Source organism: Chelonus insularis, unplaced genomic scaffold, assembly GCF_013357705.1.
Source record: "Chelonus insularis isolate UGA/USDA-ARS -01 unplaced genomic scaffold, ASM1335770v1 contig_94_pilon, whole genome shotgun sequence".
NCBI classification, from domain to species: Eukaryota; Metazoa; Arthropoda; class Insecta; order Hymenoptera; family Braconidae; genus Chelonus; species Chelonus insularis.
Window position 1 is genome coordinate 1879868 of NW_023276783.1, and position 19116 is coordinate 1898983.

General features: G+C 30.6%; 3 protein-coding genes and 1 long non-coding RNA gene across 15 annotated transcripts; 1 reads left to right on the forward strand and 3 right to left on the reverse strand.

Annotated features, from left to right (window-relative positions):
• The first annotated feature begins 13 nt into the window (after positions 1-13).
• Positions 14-10089, forward strand: Treh (Trehalase). 11 transcript variants are annotated; one of them, XM_035093144.1, is made up of 8 exons: positions 956-1207; positions 1280-1453; positions 4672-5306; positions 6145-6930; positions 7351-7484; positions 7572-8125; positions 8206-8474; positions 9913-10089. In XM_035093144.1, exons 3-8 carry the CDS (start codon positions 5170-5172, stop codon positions 10058-10060), a joined length of 2028 nt encoding a protein of 675 aa, XP_034949035.1. In that variant the 5' UTR covers positions 956-1207; positions 1280-1453; positions 4672-5169; the 3' UTR covers positions 10061-10089. The 11 variants fall into 11 exon arrangements, with proteins under 11 accessions (XP_034949036.1, XP_034949041.1, XP_034949045.1 ...); XM_035093146.1 differs by having other exon boundaries at positions 1345-1453; XM_035093147.1 differs by lacking the exons at positions 956-1207; positions 1280-1453 and adding exons at positions 3875-4014; positions 4116-4273.
• LOC118072956 (uncharacterized) lies at positions 8814-10083 on the reverse strand. The gene is made up of 2 exons (XR_004691051.1): positions 9948-10083; positions 8814-9461 (listed from the first exon to the last, which is right to left on the reverse strand). It is a non-coding gene; the product is annotated as an uncharacterized lncRNA (long non-coding RNA).
• Positions 10090-12118: 2029 nt separating the features above from the next.
• LOC118072634 (leucine-rich repeats and immunoglobulin-like domains protein 3) lies at positions 12119-16257 on the reverse strand. Its single transcript, XM_035092654.1, has 7 exons — positions 15426-16257; positions 15195-15338; positions 14963-15100; positions 14739-14882; positions 13517-14652; positions 12381-13229; positions 12119-12297 (listed from the first exon to the last, which is right to left on the reverse strand). Exons 1-7 carry the CDS (start codon positions 15698-15700, stop codon positions 12176-12178), a joined length of 2808 nt encoding a protein of 935 aa, XP_034948545.1. The 5' UTR covers positions 15701-16257; the 3' UTR covers positions 12119-12175.
• A 432-nt stretch (positions 16258-16689) lies between these two features.
• Positions 16690-18758, reverse strand: LOC118072830 (RING finger protein 11-like). Of its 2 annotated transcripts, XM_035092960.1 has the most exons (3): positions 18392-18758; positions 18017-18260; positions 16690-17919 (listed from the first exon to the last, which is right to left on the reverse strand). In XM_035092960.1, exons 2-3 carry the CDS (start codon positions 18146-18148, stop codon positions 17500-17502), a joined length of 552 nt encoding a protein of 183 aa, XP_034948851.1. In that variant the 5' UTR covers positions 18149-18260; positions 18392-18758; the 3' UTR covers positions 16690-17499. The 2 variants fall into 2 exon arrangements, with proteins under 2 accessions (XP_034948851.1, XP_034948850.1); XM_035092959.1 differs by having other exon boundaries at positions 18017-18758.
• Between the last annotated feature and the right edge of the window lie 358 nt (positions 18759-19116).

Genomic DNA, 19116 nt, shown 5'->3' on the forward strand with positions numbered 1-19116 from the left:
TATCACGACATTGGATTTGTGAACGTCAAGCCGTTAGTTTACATAGATACGCGGATAGTGATTCGTGTTTGTATTCGAGAAATCCTAAAACTTCATTATCCATTTGACGATCATAAACTTTATGATAATTATTGCTTTATGATAAATCATTAACACTAAATTATTTGAGCTTAACAAAGTAAACAGTTATTTATTCACCTGATAAATAAGGGTTTATTTTCTTGATAGTGTTCTTTTATGATCAAATTCATCCGAATAAGTGGAATTAAAGTGTTATCAATTGAATCATGACTGATATTCTAATAAAATAGTAATTGAATTATTTGTTTTAAAACGTCATGCTGATTGCACGACGGATTCGACGTGCATCATCACCAAATCCAATGAATCGTCATTGTATTTGTTGCTTAATAACTTCTAATAATAACATATGTGAATTGCATTGTCAAACAGGATATTTTAGATTTTTGAAAAATGCCTTCTTTCATTATCATTCAAAAATTCACGGAAAAATTGACGAAAAAATTCTAAGATATCGTCTTACTGAAAACCGGTGAGTATTCAAAATACCAGAGGGTTTTTTCTCACCCTCTATCATATGATTAGTAGTATCGAACAATGACGTCTGGTGTCGCATAACCTCTAAAGAGAGTTTGCTCCAAAATGATTAAGCGTTAACTTTAACTAGCCAATTATTAATTTTTCTTTTTATAAATTAACATGTTGAGAAGTGAAAGTGGTATTATTGCAATAATATATTTAAATTGTTCAAAAATCTTATTTAACATGGTTATACAACAGACTCGATTGTGGAAATTCAATGCAATATTAGTCAACCAGTTTCGACATTGACGCAGGATGATAAAAATGATTTTCACAGATTTTCATTATGCAGACAAGAAAAAATAAGAAAGTAAGTTCGTGGTTAGTTATACGTACGCTGTTTTGTGCTTTTTCTAAAAGTGCAGACTATGTATAAAAGACGAACAAATCATGGTTGGTAAATAATCATCAAACTAGAAGTATAGGGGTCAGTTGTTGATCTCATTACCGGTCTATACCGGTGTCTATGCTCATCTGAGTCGTTAGTTGTTGTTCATTGGCCTGATCAGAGTTATCTGTCTGATCTCAACATTTTACATTAGTCAGTTGTTACTTGTCATTGTTATATTGGAGTTATTTTTATTAAGTAACGTGCTCGTCTGTGGTATGTGTTTTATTTATTATTTTATTCAAGTATAAAACATTTAGAGTTAATTATTTCCACCTGGTGTATTAGCAATTATCGGAACAAGTGGCGTAACAAAAATAATAATAAAAAATTATTGAATTATCTATCGATAGAAAACGTGAGTGTTGAAACAAAAGTGCAAAAATGAAAGAATGAAGTTTATAGTGTCTGAAGATAATGAAATGTAATTTACATCAAGAATCAATAATTGTTAACTATTAGGTAATTTTTCATGTTTATTCTTATCCACCTCATTGATTAATAAACTGATAAAATGTAAGACCTTGACTGTCAACACGTGCAACTGTGCATTGGTTTGATAACTAGTGTAATAAACTATCAATACGAAGGTTACAATTAATAACTTGATGACGTCCTAATTAAACTACTTGCAATTAGAAAAACATACCATTAACAGTACATTTACTTGATTGACGACTCCTTTTTTTTATCTCATGATACATAGACCTTACTGGGAATTTATAAGCAACTCATTATTGACAATTGACACTGCAAAGTCATTGATTTAATTGGAACTCTAAGAGATACAGGATCGAATGAAAGGAAACGATTTTATCAATGAAAATTGACACAGTCACTTAACCAATAGCAATACAAATGTGTAAGATTGTCATCAACTGTCGGTTATATAGTCCAACACTGGACTTCCCTAAATCACGTATACAAACTCTCGTAAAGCTACTTTAACCTTTATTTCTTTAATAGATTGAGCAGTATAGAGTGCAATGGACTTGAAGCTCCTCCTATATTTGTTGATGAACCTGAGAAAAAATTTTTACCTCCTACCCAAACAACTAAAATCTGACGAAATCTTAACTTACTGTTACACTGCATTTTTGTGCTCCAAAATTTTTTCTTTTGTATTCTTTCGAAATTTTTCTTTCTTTGTAATTTATCTAGATAAGAATAAATTAAATAAAAATGTTGCAATTAATTGAGAATATTGTTCAAGAAATCCTGTTTTCGAACAATGTTCGAGGACATAAGACAAGTTTTATTGCATTTAGTTTCCATAATTTGTCGGTAAGCACTTTTAATAACAATTTCCGGATGAGTATAATGTGAAAATTAATATGACATAGAATCACATAAGTTTTTTTAGTTTATTGTACACGATATAATATCACGTGGATCAACTCGTGTACAATAGTTATTTGATATCCAATGTTTGTTTAATTATTCGCGATTTATGTAGCATCCGTCTCGAAGCGTTTGATTGAATCTTCTGAATAATCATAAAACTAATTAATGTTTCATCAAGCTTCGCTTACTGAACCCATAATTGATCATATCCGCGTTCTTCAACAATCACAGGGAATAAAATAAAATTGAATTTGCACGTTACCCGGGTGTGTTGACCGCACATGCAATCTAGGGAACAAGTGACAAGTAAGAGTGCTTTCATTTGTCGTGTCATATTCCTGTCCCACCGATTACACGACCTATTTTCGTACTAAAAATAGCAAATAACATAATTGAGCTTTATAAGGTGTTGACAACGATGCTTCTTTTTATTTAGCCATTCATACATGTGACTTGTGGTTTAAGATTAGAGAATGAAAATATTATTTCAACATTTATTTTATTGGTACCCTACAAGAATCATCTATTCTTGTTGATCAATAAATATACCATTTTTCTTGATCCTTTATACTTTCCAAAAAATCATGAAATCTGCTTATAAACTTTTACTTACGTCAGTTCAATTGATTACGACAGAAAGGGATTTAAAATGAACCTACATCTTCAAATCAGTAAATTTAAACTGATAACATAAGCTATAAGCAAACATGTACCAATATTTGATGATTTATCTAGTTCAAGATGGTTATTGTACTGAATTATCAGTTGGATTAAGAATGACAATGAAGGTCAATTTTAGGGTATGGATAAGATTGGAACAGATGATTGGTTAAAAAGTAAGAATGTGGTCACACCTCTAATATTAATTCAATATAGAATAAATCTTTATATCGGTTAAGTAAACTTAAGATACGTGACGTAGATACTTGTTTTGACATGCTTACCAGACCGGTTCTGATATTGGGAAAGTATACTAATTTGTTTGAAACGTCAGCAAAAGCAAATCAACGTTTCAAACCAATTGACCAATCACAGAAGTTATTTCTTGGGGGCTCGATCTCTCATCTCATCTCACTTACTCACTCCTTTCGATTCCATATTGCTTTCTCTTTCATCGGCTGGTGCAACCGGTCGATCGATCATTCCAATCTCGTGTCGTGAGCTAAGTCACGTGAGCACATGTGAAGCACTAGAGCCACGAGGACTGGCTAGATCACCACGTGTATATAAAATAGAAGAGAAACGATAGCTAGAATAATGGAATACCTTTTGAGAAAAAATTCATTCTAATTCAATTGTTCACCATATGTTGATTAAATTCAAGGTGCTTTTTTTAAAAAAAAGGTTTGATAACTTATGGGTATTGATGTATTTTATATTTATTTGCATATTTCTATTCCATTACGCGATTCTTTGTATCAACACCTTTGAGCCAAACTTCCAATCCCCTTCTCCTAACTCATATTCTTGTGTACCACCTCCTTTTTCCAATGACTTGAACGATCTGGGGACCGTGACGATGATGACGGTAATTTCGTCTCAGACTCGGCACAAATAAAAGTTGCGACCTGTCCGCGTCAGTCGTAAGTCAACGCTACCCACGATAAGAAGAAGTGATACCAGCCGACTACTTACATATTCACTCATCATCAATAAATAATACTTGAATTCATTATCAGGTATTATTAATTCCATTCTCTTGCATTATTTTGTTCAGTTGAGTTAACTTTAGAAGTATCAACTTTGTTTGGTGTCTTTTCATTGAATGTTCTGGGTACAGATCCATCATAACTATCGGCAAAAAATTGGTGAAATCATATTCTTGAGGATAGTGTCTATTTTCAAGTAAGGATTGCGTCAGGAGTTATATAGCTAATAAAGCTCTCATTGAATGCTGTGAATAGAACGTTCGTGTAACGCTGCCACTTTGTTCAATCGGTATAGTTCACTTGTGGTCTACCATTTACTGTAAATAAAAGTATTTTATATTTAAATGTGCCAATATTCGTCTTAATTAGCCAATGAATAGTGTAGGTTGCTTTATTAAAGGCCAATGACAGACAGATTATCTAATTAAACTACAATTTGGATTTATTTTAATTATAAATAGATAAAATTTTAATTTATTCATAATTTTCATAAAATATTAGTGAAAAATGTGAATCTATTGTCAATATAAACAAATTGATTGAGTTATTTTTAAAGAAATTTTAATGAAAAATTAAAACTCTTAACTTACTTCGTATTATCTTGATAATCACACCATTAAATTAAGTAAATAAATACTTTTGCAAAACAGCAATAAAATAATGAAATATTTATTCTTTTGTTTCCAGGGAAAATGTGGCACTGTTGGAGCTGAGACCATTGCGCAAATTGCGCAAATCTTCAGGGCCTCATTTTCACCCTATTACAAGAAAGTAAGGTGCTCGTAGTAGTTGCCCATTCACCGACTCATTTCTCTCATCTATTTTTATTTTATTTTTACCAATACACATAATTAACGTGCGTGTATTTCCTCTGTCTCTCTCACTCTCTCTCTTCTCTCTATTTTCCCGATATACTCAACACAACTACCTCTGCGTGACGTTGAATGCAAAATTTTGGTGAACCAAATACCAGCTAAAAACTGGCATAATAATTAAATTGTGGACATATATTAACAATAACATTATTATAATAGTCAGTGATATTTATTTATGTAAAACATAAGTGGAAAAAAATAAACAACAAAATAGTCGTGAGATAAACAAATTAATTGTATAAAAACAATAACAATCATAAGAAGGATTAGTCAATAAAGAGTAGTTTAAAGAGAGAGAAAGAGAAACGCAATGCCGCACAAAATGAGAAATATTTCTAATCTGTTGCCAACAACGTGGTGCATCTTGATGATCCTACAGCAAACAATTGTAATAGTATCAACAATGGAGACTCCAAAAAATCCAATAACTCTACCACCATGTTCAAGGTAAGTTATCAAAAACAATTGAAACAAATTAAGCTTTTTCTCCACTCTCTCTTTTTTTATCTCTCTGTTATTAATCCTCCAATCTGAAAATTCGCAATGTTTGAATGACACTTAATGCGTTTCCGCATTGAATTTAATCAACGTGCAAAGAATAACTTGTTGCGCGCGGGTGTGTCACGGGAATTGGACCAAGGACGAGCCCTCGTCCGTCACAGAGTCTTGATGGTCAAGTCACCGACCGTGTGACATCTTTCTTCCTCTCTCTCTCTCACTTTAGGTTATTTTCTATCTTAATGAATCTATTCATCTCTCTCTTTCATTCAGTCCAAACTTTTAAATAACTCATCTGTACTATTGTTATTATTATTGTCGTTGTTATTTTTATAAATGAATTATTGCAAAATCTTTATCATTTGGAAGAATATGATCTCAATACAATACTCAAGGCTAGCTTACCAAAATCCCATCATAATTGTACATACTTATTGTATTGAATTTAATTATTTCATTATTCACTTTTTTTATTTTGTCTTTGCGTGCATATCATCATCATTGAGATATTCTCAAGGATATTTCTCGTGCTAATTTGCTCGTTTCCGCTATTTTCTATGTTAGCTAGACAATCTTTGAATAAATCGATAAAAACTAAAACTAGTTGCTGCTATGTAATATAAAAAAGTTAATGAGGAAATAAAATAATAAAAAATGATAAGAAAAAAGAAGGAGAGAGAGAGAAAAAAAAGAGAGAAAAATTTGTTCATCAATTGATAAGATAAAATTTTTATAGTACAAAGAGTTAATAAAATTTGAAATAAAAACGCAATAATTAATATTTCAGTGAAATTTATTGTCATGGAGAATTATTACATACAGTACAATTAGCCCAACTTTATCCAGATTCTAAAACATTTGTTGATATGAAACTCAAAAAAAGTCCAGCTGAGACATTGAAGGTTTTCAATGAGATGATGAATCGAACAACAGAAAGGCCACCACCAAGAGACATGGTTAAAAAGTTTGTAGAAGAGAATTTTGATCCAGAAGGTTCAGAATTTGAAGAGTGGGATCCAGAAGACTGGACACCAAAGCCAAAGTTTCTTGAAGGAATTCGTGATCCAAAGTTAAAAAAATTCGCTTCAGATCTAAATGATATATGGAAGCAATTGGGTAGGAAAATTAAAGAAGATGTTAAAATTAATTCTGATCTATATTCAATAATTTATGTTCCTAATCCGGTGATCATACCGGGAGGAAGATTTCGGGAATTTTATTACTGGGACTCTTATTGGATAATAAAAGGGCTTTTATTATCAGAAATGACTAATACGGTTAGAGGAATGTTGACAAATTTTGTATCAATCGTTGAACAGTATGGATTCATACCCAATGGTGGAAGAATTTATTACACAATGAGATCACAACCACCAATGTTGATGCCAATGGTTAAAGTCTATCTAGATGCTACTAACGACATTGAATGGCTCAGAGAAAACCTTTGGCTACTAGAAAAGGAATTTAATTTTTGGATGGTAAATAGAACTGTTGAAGTGCAGAAAAATGACCGTATTTATACTTTAGCAATATACAATGAAAATTCTAGTGGGCCTAGACCTGAATCTTACAGGTAAATATTTTCAAAATAAAAACTTTTTTATGTTTTATTAAAACTTAAACCATTAACTTCATGTAAAAAAATTTCTATCATTTCGCAATTTTTTATAAATTTTATCCTCTTTTTTTGTCATTTGCTTGCTTTCGATCATTTAATAGTAATTATTAAGTCTAAAATGCTTTTAAACGTGATTTTTACGTTTACTTTATTTGTGAAGTGATTAAATGAAAATTGCATAACTTTGCGTTAAAAACTTTTTTATGATTGTATTTTCTTTTTTAAAATTTTTCGTTATTCCGAAATAAAATATTATATAATATCTTTTATTATTTTTTAACAAGAGTTTTTTTTTTTTAATAATTAAATTCTAAATGATTATTCATCACTGTCATTAAATATCATTTATAAATAGTAATTTATTTTAATGCACAGAGAGGACGAGTCAATTGGTCGTGGAATGCGAACAGATGAAGAGAGAGACAATTATTATAAAGAATTAAAAAGTGCGGCCGAATCAGGCTGGGACTTTTCGAGTCGTTGGTTCATATCTGAAGCAACTAATAAAGGTATAATAAAGAACATTTAATATTCGTTTTACTCAAATAAGTCATTAGAACTCACATAAACTCACTATTTGCTTTTAAACATATTAGGAAATCTAAGTGATCTCAAGACGAGATCTATAATTCCGGTTGATCTCAACGCGATATTATATCGCAATGCTGTATTATTAGCAGAATTCAATGATTTGGTAGGAAATGCTAGTAAATCAGAAGAGTATCGAAAAAAAGCTGAGCAATGGAAAGAAGCTGTCAATGCTGTTTTATGGCATGAGGAAGTGGGTGCTTGGTTAGATTATGATATCTTCAATGGTTTAAAACGTGATTACTTTTATCCAACAAATATTCTACCTCTATGGACTAATTGTTATGATACTGCTCATCGGGAATACTATGTTGACAAAGTTGTCAAGTATCTTGATAAAAGTCAAATAATGATTAATCTTGGTGGTATACCAGCGACTTTGGAGCATTCGGGTGAGCAATGGGATTATCCAAATGCTTGGCCACCGTTACAGTATTTTGTGATCATGTCTTTGGACAACAGTCAGGATAAACATGCTCAGAGATTAGCTTACGAACTGAGTGAAATATGGGTTCAAAGTAATTATAAGGCATTTAAAATAAATCACTGTATGTATGAAAAGGTGCGTAAATAATAATACTAAATATCCGTTAATTGAATATTTCAATAACGACTAAACAATTGATTTTTTTTTGTAAATAGTATGATGCTACTGTTTCGGGTAGTGGAGGAGGTGGTGGAGAATATTCAGTCCAGTTAGGTTTTGGCTGGTCCAATGGCCTTATTCTGGACTTAATAAATAAGTATAGTAAAAGTTTGACTGCCGAAAATCATTTTAAATCGAATTACTCGGAAGAATTTTATAAAGTTCAATCCTTACCAAGAACGAGCGGTGGAAGTGTGTCACCTGCTGGTCAAATGATGACTGGTCTTCTTGCCCTCATCATATCAATCGCTGCAGGATTTATAGGGTGAGGTATGTAAAGGAAACGGCATTCTTCAAATAGTTCTCTAATGATACAGATACATTTCAAGAATTCAAATTATTCAAAGCGATCTTTTTTTTTTCTGTTTCAGATATCAATAGACTTGAGACCCGCTACAATCTCAGCTATTTATTACATAATATACATTTTTTTAAAATCTTAACGTAAATAATGTTAGAGCAAGACTCTCAGGGTAGCATAGTCTTACAATGGTGTGGTGATATGGAAATGATTTTTTGATCAATGATATTTTATTTTATTAAGCAGTGAATTAATTTAATGCAATTCTCTATTTGATGTGGTTTTAAAATTAATCAATTTGCATGAACTGCATCAGTGATTATTTAATGTAAATATTGTACAAAAAAACATAAACATTTAGAGCCTAGATATTTGTAACAATGAAAGGCTAGTTTGATAGGTTTTTTTTCTAGTCAAGTGTGCAAGGCTTGCCAGCCAACTACTTCTCGACGTTCACTTTGACAATTTAGGTCTTTGTGCTCTATCTACTAGCTACTTTCAAATCTTACCACTTCCTTACATCCATTACTTCAGCAGTAATTGTTTGATTGAAGCTTTTTTTTGATTAAATGTTTGTTATCCTTGCATTATTCAAATTATTGCCGCTGTCACTTTTTTTCTTTAGAAATCCTAATTATTTTTATTGTTGTGATTGTCATTATAAGCTATTATATTTTTTATTAATATACATAGCTATTAATATATATTTATTATTTTATTTAATTATTATAAAATTTGGCATGAATATTTTATTTTTTTATCATTTTATTGTAGATATTCCTACATTCCTGTGTTCCTCCAAAATGCTTCAATAAAGTACTTGAATTATATACAATTCCTGTGATAAGATGATTCCATTTTCCCTGATAGAAATAATCCACTCGTCTGAGAAGTTTGTATGATAAAATTCTATGTACATAGAATTCTCTTAGCTCTTACTGTTGTATGCAACTGTAAATAGCGATAAAATTTATTTGCTATCTTTTCATGTGGTTAATTGTGTTTGTTTTATGTGTGTATGTTATTGTAAAAAAAACAACTAGTAATTCTTCTGATTTTCAATCTTGATACAATGGAACAATCCAATCTTCAAAACTTCGTATTCGTTAATTGCTTTGCGTCACTGTAATGATCGAAACACAAGAATACTACTTAAAATTGCTGGTGACAATGTAAAACAAAAGAATTTTCAACTCATATTCCATCACAGCTTATTATTATTCAAATTCCAAGGACTCAATTACTCTAGACAGAGAGCCTTTGCTCTGACATATTTGATTACTATAATTATCTTCAAATTTATCTCTTTTCACTATAAATACTTTAACGATATATTCATATAAAAAATTATGTAGGTATGATGATGATCGTTAATTCACAAATAATTTATTTTTCATTTCAGAATGGTAATGTACAAAAGACGATATTATTACACACCTGGAACATCAACGGCTCCAAATAATAAACGAAGATCCATCAGTTTAACAAAAAATAATGTTCCTAGAAAACACATTGCTTATACTGAACTTCAAAGCATGAATAATGATTGACCTTCAAGAAAATGACGATATTTATAAAATAATTTTAACAAATGGTATTTAGTAACATTGCAATGGTATTGTGCGAATGAATTTGAATGATTAACTTGAAGACAAATCAGCTCTCTTAATACATAGCATTTGTGAAAGGAAAAATAGTTATTCTGACAGATAGTGAATGTAATTGATAATCAATTCAATGGTTCTACAGATATTATTCTTGATAAGAAATCATAAATTATTTAATCTATGATTATAGTCACAATTGTATTTTATATATATATATAAAAAGATATATGTGAGAATCTGTTACAAGAATTGAGAGTTTTGTCAAATAAGAGTGAAAGTGATTAATGTAAAAGTTCGATGTTTATATGTCAAAATAATGGATAATTTATGAAAGAAAGTCTTCTCGAGCTAACAGAGTTTGATGACGATAGAACTTTGTGATACTCGCATATATTTTTGGTCAATAATGCAACTTGTCGTCAACGACCATTGCCTAGTGCATTGATTAGCTAGTGAAATATAATTATATATGATAGATTTTGAATTCAACGAGAAATATACAATTAAATCAAAATAAATAAACTTCGCACAAATATAAATATAAGAATAAAATAATAATAATAATAATAATAATGCTAATCATAAAATTGTAAGAATATTTAAATATAGGATTTATTGTATTGTTCTCGTTGAAAATGATAAAAACTAAACAGTTTTAGTATGTCACAAACTGAATAATTGATTTATCAATTAAATATATATTTCAATAAAACTAGTTGCATGATTTCATTATTACGATTATTATTATTATTAGTTCTAATAATAAAAATTATATTAAATTATCAATAATTATACACTCTGTTACTTACTTAATTATTTCAATATTTGTTTTTTTTCACTTGTACATCATGTATACATATAAATTAGATTTTTATAATCTGTCACAATAATATTCACATGTATTAATTTTAAATGCTTTAAATTACTAAATATTAAGCCACTCTTTTTTAAAAATGTATACCGTTATTTTGCCAAAAAATTATTTGTCGCGCTTAAAAAACATCAAATTTATTTATTATTATCATTATTATTAATATAATATATATAAATATTTATCTTTAATATACCATTTTTAATATATATATATATATATATATATATTCCTGGATATTAAAAGCATATTCGATTTAGATATTCGGTGGAAAATAGTAAATTTCACAGCAGCTCATGTATGCTTAAATAGTAAGCGCGATGTAAAACAAATATATTATGTATATGTATATATACAAAAATTTGTTGAAAAATAACCCATAATATTGGCTTATAATTTTAAATATCGCAAATAATCAACAAGAAACAAAATCTTATACCATTCACTAATTAAATTTCTATAATACTAAGGATTGTTAAAACCATAGTGATCAACTCACTATGGTACATACTTAAAAATGGATTCAATTCATCCATATTTTCTGAGCAATACAATTGTAACTGACTGAAAAAATCAAATTATTGGATACTCAAAACAGCTGCCAGTTAAAATGTAAAGAATTTCGTAAGGAAGACCATCGACAAAGTATCCAAATGAGCACTTTGGCGCAAATAAAAAAAAATAAAAAGGACTACTACAACGTCAGTACTATGAGGGTCGAGATGCATACTCGAAATACTATGCTATAAATAACCTTGAAGCCGGCTTATTTCTAAAATAAATAACTATCACAAAAAAGGCTGATGTTACTAATTTCTCTAGTTCTTAATTTTTCAATTAAGACCTCATTTTTGTAACATCAATAGATGGCTTGTTTTTCTTTCTTGAATCAAATATGTACACAGTTAATCAACTAGGCATTAATAATTTTCTTTAAAATGTCTTAAAATACTAATTCTTATACCGACATTTCCACTTTATATACTCATTTGTATTCATCGTTATCCTAATACTGAGCGATCGTTGATGACACAAGGCCTCTAATTAAATTAGTCGATTCGTTATTGAGGACTTTTCTCCCTCCTGCATTACCTCACTTAACGAACCTTTTAATACTATAGTTTTTGTTCTTTTTTTAGATTCTTACATTTACTCTCTTTTTTTTCTCTTCAGGATTTCTTACTTTCTTACGAAATACCATTATTTTCAACATTAATAGTTCGTTGATGATTTGTGTAGGCTAATAAAGGATCATCACTGACAGCAGTAGTGTCTTCATCATTATTAATAACACAGGTAACGATTTCTTCTGTAAAAAGTAAAAAAAAATTTTCATTTACTTTCTTAGAAAGCTCTTATACTAGTGTAGAAAATTTTTAATTGATTATTTACCAGGTAAACAAAGTTGTAGTTGATCATTACTGGGATTAGTGCTATCACCTGTCCCACTGTCTTTACTATGCTGCGAACTTGAATCTAGATATAATTGTGTTGTTTGTCCATCTGTAATTACTGCTTCATTACTTATTGGCACTTGTCCATTGAGTCCTTGTTTTGAACGTAATCGTCTTCGAGATTGATAAATAATTATGAGCCAAATGATTGAAGTTCCAACGGCACAACTGACTATTGAAATTATTACGATGCTTAAAATATTATTTTCAGTAACTATTGGCAATAGATTTGGATTGATAGTCAAAATAGCCTCATCAGAAACACTTCCTAAAGTATTATTCATTGTGCATTCATAGCTGCCAGCATCATCCATAACTGTATCAACGATAATTAAAAGCTGATCTTCTGCAGTAAAGAAATGACGCTCTGTTACTTGAAGAGGTTGTCCATCTTTCTTCCAAGTTAGTTGTGGACGTGGAGAACCACCTGACATACACTCTAGGACTACTGACGTGCCAACAATTATATTTCGATCTTCCATGGGCTTGACAAATGTTGGAGTTTCAAGAATGGTTAATGTTGCATTTGCCACAATAAGACCAGCAAGATTTTGTGCAGTACATGAATAAACACCACTATCAGCTGATTTTGCATCAATTATAAAAAGTACTGGATCTGTTGGCATCATGTGCATACGTCTTTCTCTAGCTGCTGGGAAATCATTTCCACCGTCTTTTTGCCAGGCTATTTGCGGCGAAGGGTGACCTTCTGCTGAACACTCAAGACGAGCTGTACTTCCAGACATAACTTTAATGTCGTGTGGAGTTTTTAAGAAGGACGGATAAACTGAAATTCATTTTATTACGAATATTATTGCTGTTATTATTTCATTAGCTATCAATATTATATAAAAACTATAAGTTTAAATTTTCCAGTTCCTTTTAAAGTATTTATTCTATCAAAGAAATTGCACGCATAACTATTTAAAAATTTTTTTTTTTCTTGTTACTAGCGATAATTTCTACTAGCAGAAGTTAATAGACATTTTTTTTCAATAAGATAAAACTAAAGGAACAAAGAAATCATCATGAAATTGTATAAACTATATTGCTATAATTATTATTTCTACTTACTTAAGACACTGATTTTTGCTTTAGATGAATAAGCAGTTCCAAATGTATTGGACACCATGCATTGGTATTTGCCTGCATCAGTATGACTAATATTAACAAGATAAAGCGTAGATGATGCTTCAGTGATACCATGTTCTGAAGGAATAATATTAGTTTCTATTTCAGCCTCTCGTAGTTCAAGGTTTTCGTGCTTCCAAACGAAATTCAACGGTGTATCTGCTGAACTTGTCGCTCGACATGTTAATGTTACATTTTCTCCTTTTATGCTCATTTGATTATTTGGTTCTTCAATTATTCGTGGCTTGGGAAATTCATCACAAGTGAAATTAGCATTACGAAGTTGTGTTAATGGCATGCCTTTTAACCAATGAGGATATCCACAGCGTACTTTAGCATCATTATGTCGATTCGTTCTGAGCCAAACACTCAACCATTGTAATCCACAATCACAAACTAAAGCTTCTGTATTCATTTTAAGTCTAGATAAAGTCGGCATCGAACTGAATGCATTTTCTTGAATACTTGTAATGTTATTTCCTTGTAAATCTAATTCTTCCAAATGCTCCAGACCTCCAAAAGCATTTCTATTGATTGATATTATTTGATTTGATGCTAATCTTAATTTTTGCAATTTGCTTAGTGAATTAAAGGCACCTGTCGTTATATCTTCAATCATATAAGATATTTTGTTGAAACTCAAATCTAAAATTCGTAGGTTAGGGACACTATTAAAAGCACCTTCGGATATTAAAGAAATTTTGTTATGATCTAATCGAAGAATTTCTAATTTCATTAAAAATTCAAATGATCCTTGGTCAATGTGTGTCAATCTGTTATTAGATAAATCCAACTCTTGTATTTCTTTACACAATTCCCACGCCTGTGACTCGATTTTACTAATCCGATTATGGGATAGGCTAAGCTTTCGTAGGTGATCCAAACCAAAAAGTCCCCCCTTTTTTACGACGGTCAATTCATTGTAATCCAGTTGTAAAAGGACTAATCTTTTTAACGGCCAGAATGCTCCATCTTCGAGCGTATTTATTTTATTTCTTTTCAATCTCAACTGTTGCAGGTTTGTCAGATTTGTAAAACTCAAGCCCTGAATTTGGTGTAAATTATTCCTGTTAATTTCACTGAAAAGAATTATACGGTGAAAAAAAATCTGTCACGGTCCAAAATCATTCTATTCTTATTCGACTGGTCAGGTATTTATACTCACAGCACTTTGAGTCGAGTCAAATTTATGAAAATATCCTTAACAATGTGAGTAAGGCCATTTTTATTTATTCGGAGTTCTTCTAATAATGTTAAGTTGTCAAGACACCCTGGTTCCATTTCTGTAAGCTCGTTTAGGTTTAAATTCCTAGAAAGTTAAAAAAAAGTTAAAAAATTTTGATAAATAATATATTATCTCTTGTTATTATAAGCACTTAAATAACATACAATCGAGTGAGGTGATTAGGTGCTAAAAATGAGCCTCGTTTCAATATTTTTATTTTATTATCAGCCAGTTCCAGATTTTGGAGGTACGGTAATTTTTGTAAAATTGTTCCATCGATATCAACAATATTGTTGTGCGAGCTAAAAAAGTAAAAGAAATGATTATAAGATTGATGATAACAAAAACAAACTTGATAGAAATACATAAAAGGATAATTGAATCGTATTTACTTACATGGAAACATGAGTTAAATTACCAAATAAGGAAAGATCTGGTATGCGGCTAAATAAATTTCTATTCAGTTTCAGACTAGTCAATTGTGGAAGGTCTGGCAGTGTAAATGTAAAATTATCTTCAAGTTTATTCCAACTTATATCTCTATAAGAGATTAAAATTGATATCAAACAGAATGTTATTTATTTATTCAATTGGAATTTATAGGTGACAATGTTTACAATAACTTACAGTGTTTCGGTCCAAGGCGGTAATCCACTAGGTGGTGAAACTAGTTGTAGTCTGCTACAATCAACTACATTTCCTAAACAGGCACACTTGACGGGACATTGAACATTTTCTTCGCCATTTGTAACTGAAAGTCCGGATTCGTCCTGAAGACCGTGCATGGACGAAACACTCCATAATATTATGAAAATGAAGTATAAAATTTTAACAAATAAAAACTTTTTAGAAGACGCTCCAAAAGAAGCGACCGACATTATACAAAAAGACTGCCTTTCCATAAATCACAATATATTCGTTATATAAAATACAATTATTTTGCATTTGAAATTCATTTCCATAATAATTTTCAACACGTTTTTCTATATTATCAAACTGATTACAAAATGTATGCAGCCATTAACGCCTTACGCGTTCATGTCGATGGAAAACAAACTCGATCGTCAATAAAACTTGCTTCTCTACGCACCACAATCATTTTCACTCATGGCAAAATATAAAAATACACATTTATTGTTAATTCACATATTTAATTCATTTTCAAATTACAATTATACACTTAAGCACGTTTACTTTGATTTTTTTTTCAGTTCGACTTATTTCTCGTATTTTTTTCCCTGAGACACGGAGAGAGACTGACGATTCCGGAGGCGGCTGTTGCCGTTTACGGTTATATTCTGTTTCGTTCTACGCATCGGGTGCCATATTCTCTGCTCCAATGGTGGAAACATGTCGATACTGATGGTCAACACGAAAATATCTATTTTGGAGTATTAGTTATAATTACGTCTCAAACAAGAATCTAAATTACTTCTGCATGATCCTGATAAATGAATAAATAATGAACTCATGTTTCTAATGAAGATTTTTAAATAAATTTTAATTACGAGCTTCGAGGTTTTGATTGCTTGAAGGTCAGTTATCAACAGTGTTTCTCTATTAATAATTTCCAATTACAGATGGTAGTATAATAAAATACTGCAACACATTTTTAAAATTTCCCGCTCATTTATAATTAGTGTTATTAATGTATTTTCTCGGATTAAACATTAAAAACAGTATTTTTTTTTAAATTCATTACTTGTCAATATCAATGAAATAGTGTTTATTTTTTTCTTTGACCAGGAAAAATCGCACTAGACAACGGATAAATTTATTTTCACCTTCTATATTGTTTATCAAGTTTCTACGATTGTCTAATGTAATTATATCAGATGATTCATAGTTGGATACGAAGAAGTTTTTCAGGGAAAGATTATATAATAAATAATTTAAAATTTGATTTATAATGTATTATCAAAAAAATTTCTAACATTTCAATCATTGATTTTTTCTTTGTAGCAGCGCTAAAAATGAACACTGCAAATCATGTACCTGAATTACAATTTGCATTTTAAAAATTCACTTAACATTAATTCTATTTCGATTTTCTAATAATAATTATTGATTAGAATAAAAGCAGCCCACTGTCTTGTGTAATACATTTTCAGATACACAACATAATTTGGCTAAAATGGGATTTCTTTTAATATGTACAGTTAATGTATAATCTTATTACATACAAAGAAATAGATAATAATTATTGTTAATCATAATGGTATTAAATTTCTAATCAAATATTTATATCTATAGCGGATATTTATACTTATAATCTATAATTATATTCATTTTTGTCGTCAACGAACCACTATGTCACAGCTCCATTTTATTCATCCTTACTTAAGCCAATAAAATATAGCAATATTGTAATACCAAAGCTTTCCAACGTGATTATGTGATGCTTCATTATTTTAGGATAGTCTAGGCAATAGCAACGTGCACCAATTTTTTTTTAACCCATTATTTTATTATACTCATGATAATAGTTTTTTAGTCTAAAATTAACCTCTAACGTTAAAAAAAAATATAGAAAAAGACAAATAAATCGTCCACAGTCATTTTATCAATTACACACTAAGTTTCGTTAAATATCTAACATTTTATTCTTGGGTGTAGATAAAATTACACAGCCATTGCCTAACCGTTATCCTCACAAATTATCAGTCATCTGAATATTTGGATAAGAATATTGAGAAATAAACTAAGTTGTTGGATGATAAGAATTAATAAGTGCTGCATCGACAGGTTCCATGCATGAAGGGCACGTGAGAGAACGCAGGAGCCAGTCGTCGATACATACAGCATGATAAGTATGCATGCAAGGAAGATAACGAACAGCTTCACCAATTGTCAGTTCCATCATGCAAATGACACATTCTCCTTTTTTTGTACCATCATACTCTCTTGATGGTAGATGTTGGATAAGTCCAATACGTTTAGCGATTCTCATCTGATGTTCTTCTTCATTTATTGTACTAGAATTAATAATTCCAGTTCCTCTTATATTACTTGCAGTCATACCAATTCCTTGACCAAGTCCAAGACCGCCAATACTCGATTCTGTCGATCGTGTATGTCTTTCTCTCGTAGCTATCGCCGGGTATCGTGAATCCACCAACTCCTAAAAATAAAATCAATCAGTATTATATTTTATAGGCTTCTTTTAAGGCTATAACTAATGAATAAATGTTTTAACATAGAACAGATCTATTTATTACATTATAAGGCATTGCCTGTGCACTAAGCGGATCTTGCGACAAGCTTCTAGTTACTGCTGGATCGACGCTATTACTTAGTAGCGTTGCATTGTCTGTTTGACCACCTCCACTGCTTTTCAAACAGTTGCCCATCTTGGAAAATAGTAAAGGACTTTCTCTCCTTTGAATAATCTTGATTGCAGAGCTAACCAAATGGATAACAGAAGAGAGCAGGAAACGCTGATACGCAAGTGCTGGTCAGCGTCTTCTCAAAAATAATACAGTTAGCATGCTAATGATGCTGAATTCAAGGTTAAGGTTGCCTTGTTTGATAACAACGGCAAGTTATAATGGTTAAATCAGATAGTAAATGACAATAGTCATCAATCCAAGTACCTCTGTCACATACTTGAGTAATTTTTTCAATATTGACACTGATGTCGATTTCACTGGATGACACTGTAGCTGTCACAACCGACTACAGCTGACTAGCTTGGCTTCGCTTGGTTGCTTAGCCTCGTTGACTTTTGCGTTGTATAACTTAAATATACACTAGTACAATTGACGTGACGACACAACGTTGAAAATATTATTAATTTTTTATCTACACGAATTACGGTCATTACATTAACGATAAAATGAATAATATCACTAAGAGAACTTATATGTGAAATAAACAGCTGACGAATAATACAGAGAATAGTGAAAACAGTATAATGCAACACCACAAGACCAACACGTAAACTGCCGTCCGTGAGGTCTGAAGCTATTTCTAGCTGTGATGATGCAGCGTCATGATTATTGTTTGATCTATAGGTAAAACAGCAACTTCTAATTGCCGATAAAGTAGAAATTTTTTGTAATGTTTGTTTAACATATGGTAATAATGTGTGTAGATATTTAGTTTATCGATAGAAAAATGTTACTCGTGGTATGGTGGAAATAAAAATATGTATAACTACTTGTTGAAATGTCAAAAATCTAATTGAATTTTAATCTTATTCATCACGGATGAAATACCTCATAATAATTGATAAGGTAATAATAAGAATGTGAGATAAGAATCAATGTTGTGATAAAGATATAAATTAAACGTAGATAGTAGGAAAAGTATCAAACAT

Excerpts from the sequence above, each read along its gene's own strand:
- Treh (XM_035093145.1), top strand. The coding sequence starts at position 5,170 with ATGCCGCACAAAATGAGAAATATTTCTAATCTGTTGCCAACAACGTGG. Across the intron at positions 6,931-7,350 it reads CCTAGACCTGAATCTTACAG|AGAGGACGAGTCAATTGGTC; the intron begins GTAAATATTTTC and ends TTTAATGCACAG. Across the intron at positions 8,475-9,912 it reads ATCGCTGCAGGATTTATAGG|AATGGTAATGTACAAAAGAC; the intron begins GTGAGGTATGTA and ends TTTTCATTTCAG.
- LOC118072634 (XM_035092654.1), bottom strand. The coding sequence starts at position 15,700 with ATGGAAAGGCAGTCTTTTTGTATAATGTCGGTCGCTTCTTTTGGAGCG. Across the intron at positions 15,101-15,194 it reads AATTTAACTCATGTTTCCAT|CTCGCACAACAATATTGTTG; the intron begins GTAAGTAAATAC and ends TTACTTTTTTAG. Across the intron at positions 13,230-13,516 it reads AGCAAAAATCAGTGTCTTAA|TTTATCCGTCCTTCTTAAAA; the intron begins GTAAGTAGAAAT and ends AATGAATTTCAG.
- LOC118072830 (XM_035092960.1), bottom strand. The coding sequence starts at position 18,148 with ATGGGCAACTGTTTGAAAAGCAGTGGAGGTGGTCAAACAGACAATGCA. Across the intron at positions 17,920-18,016 it reads CACAGGCAATGCCTTATAAT|GAGTTGGTGGATTCACGATA; the intron begins GTAATAAATAGA and ends TTTTATTTTTAG.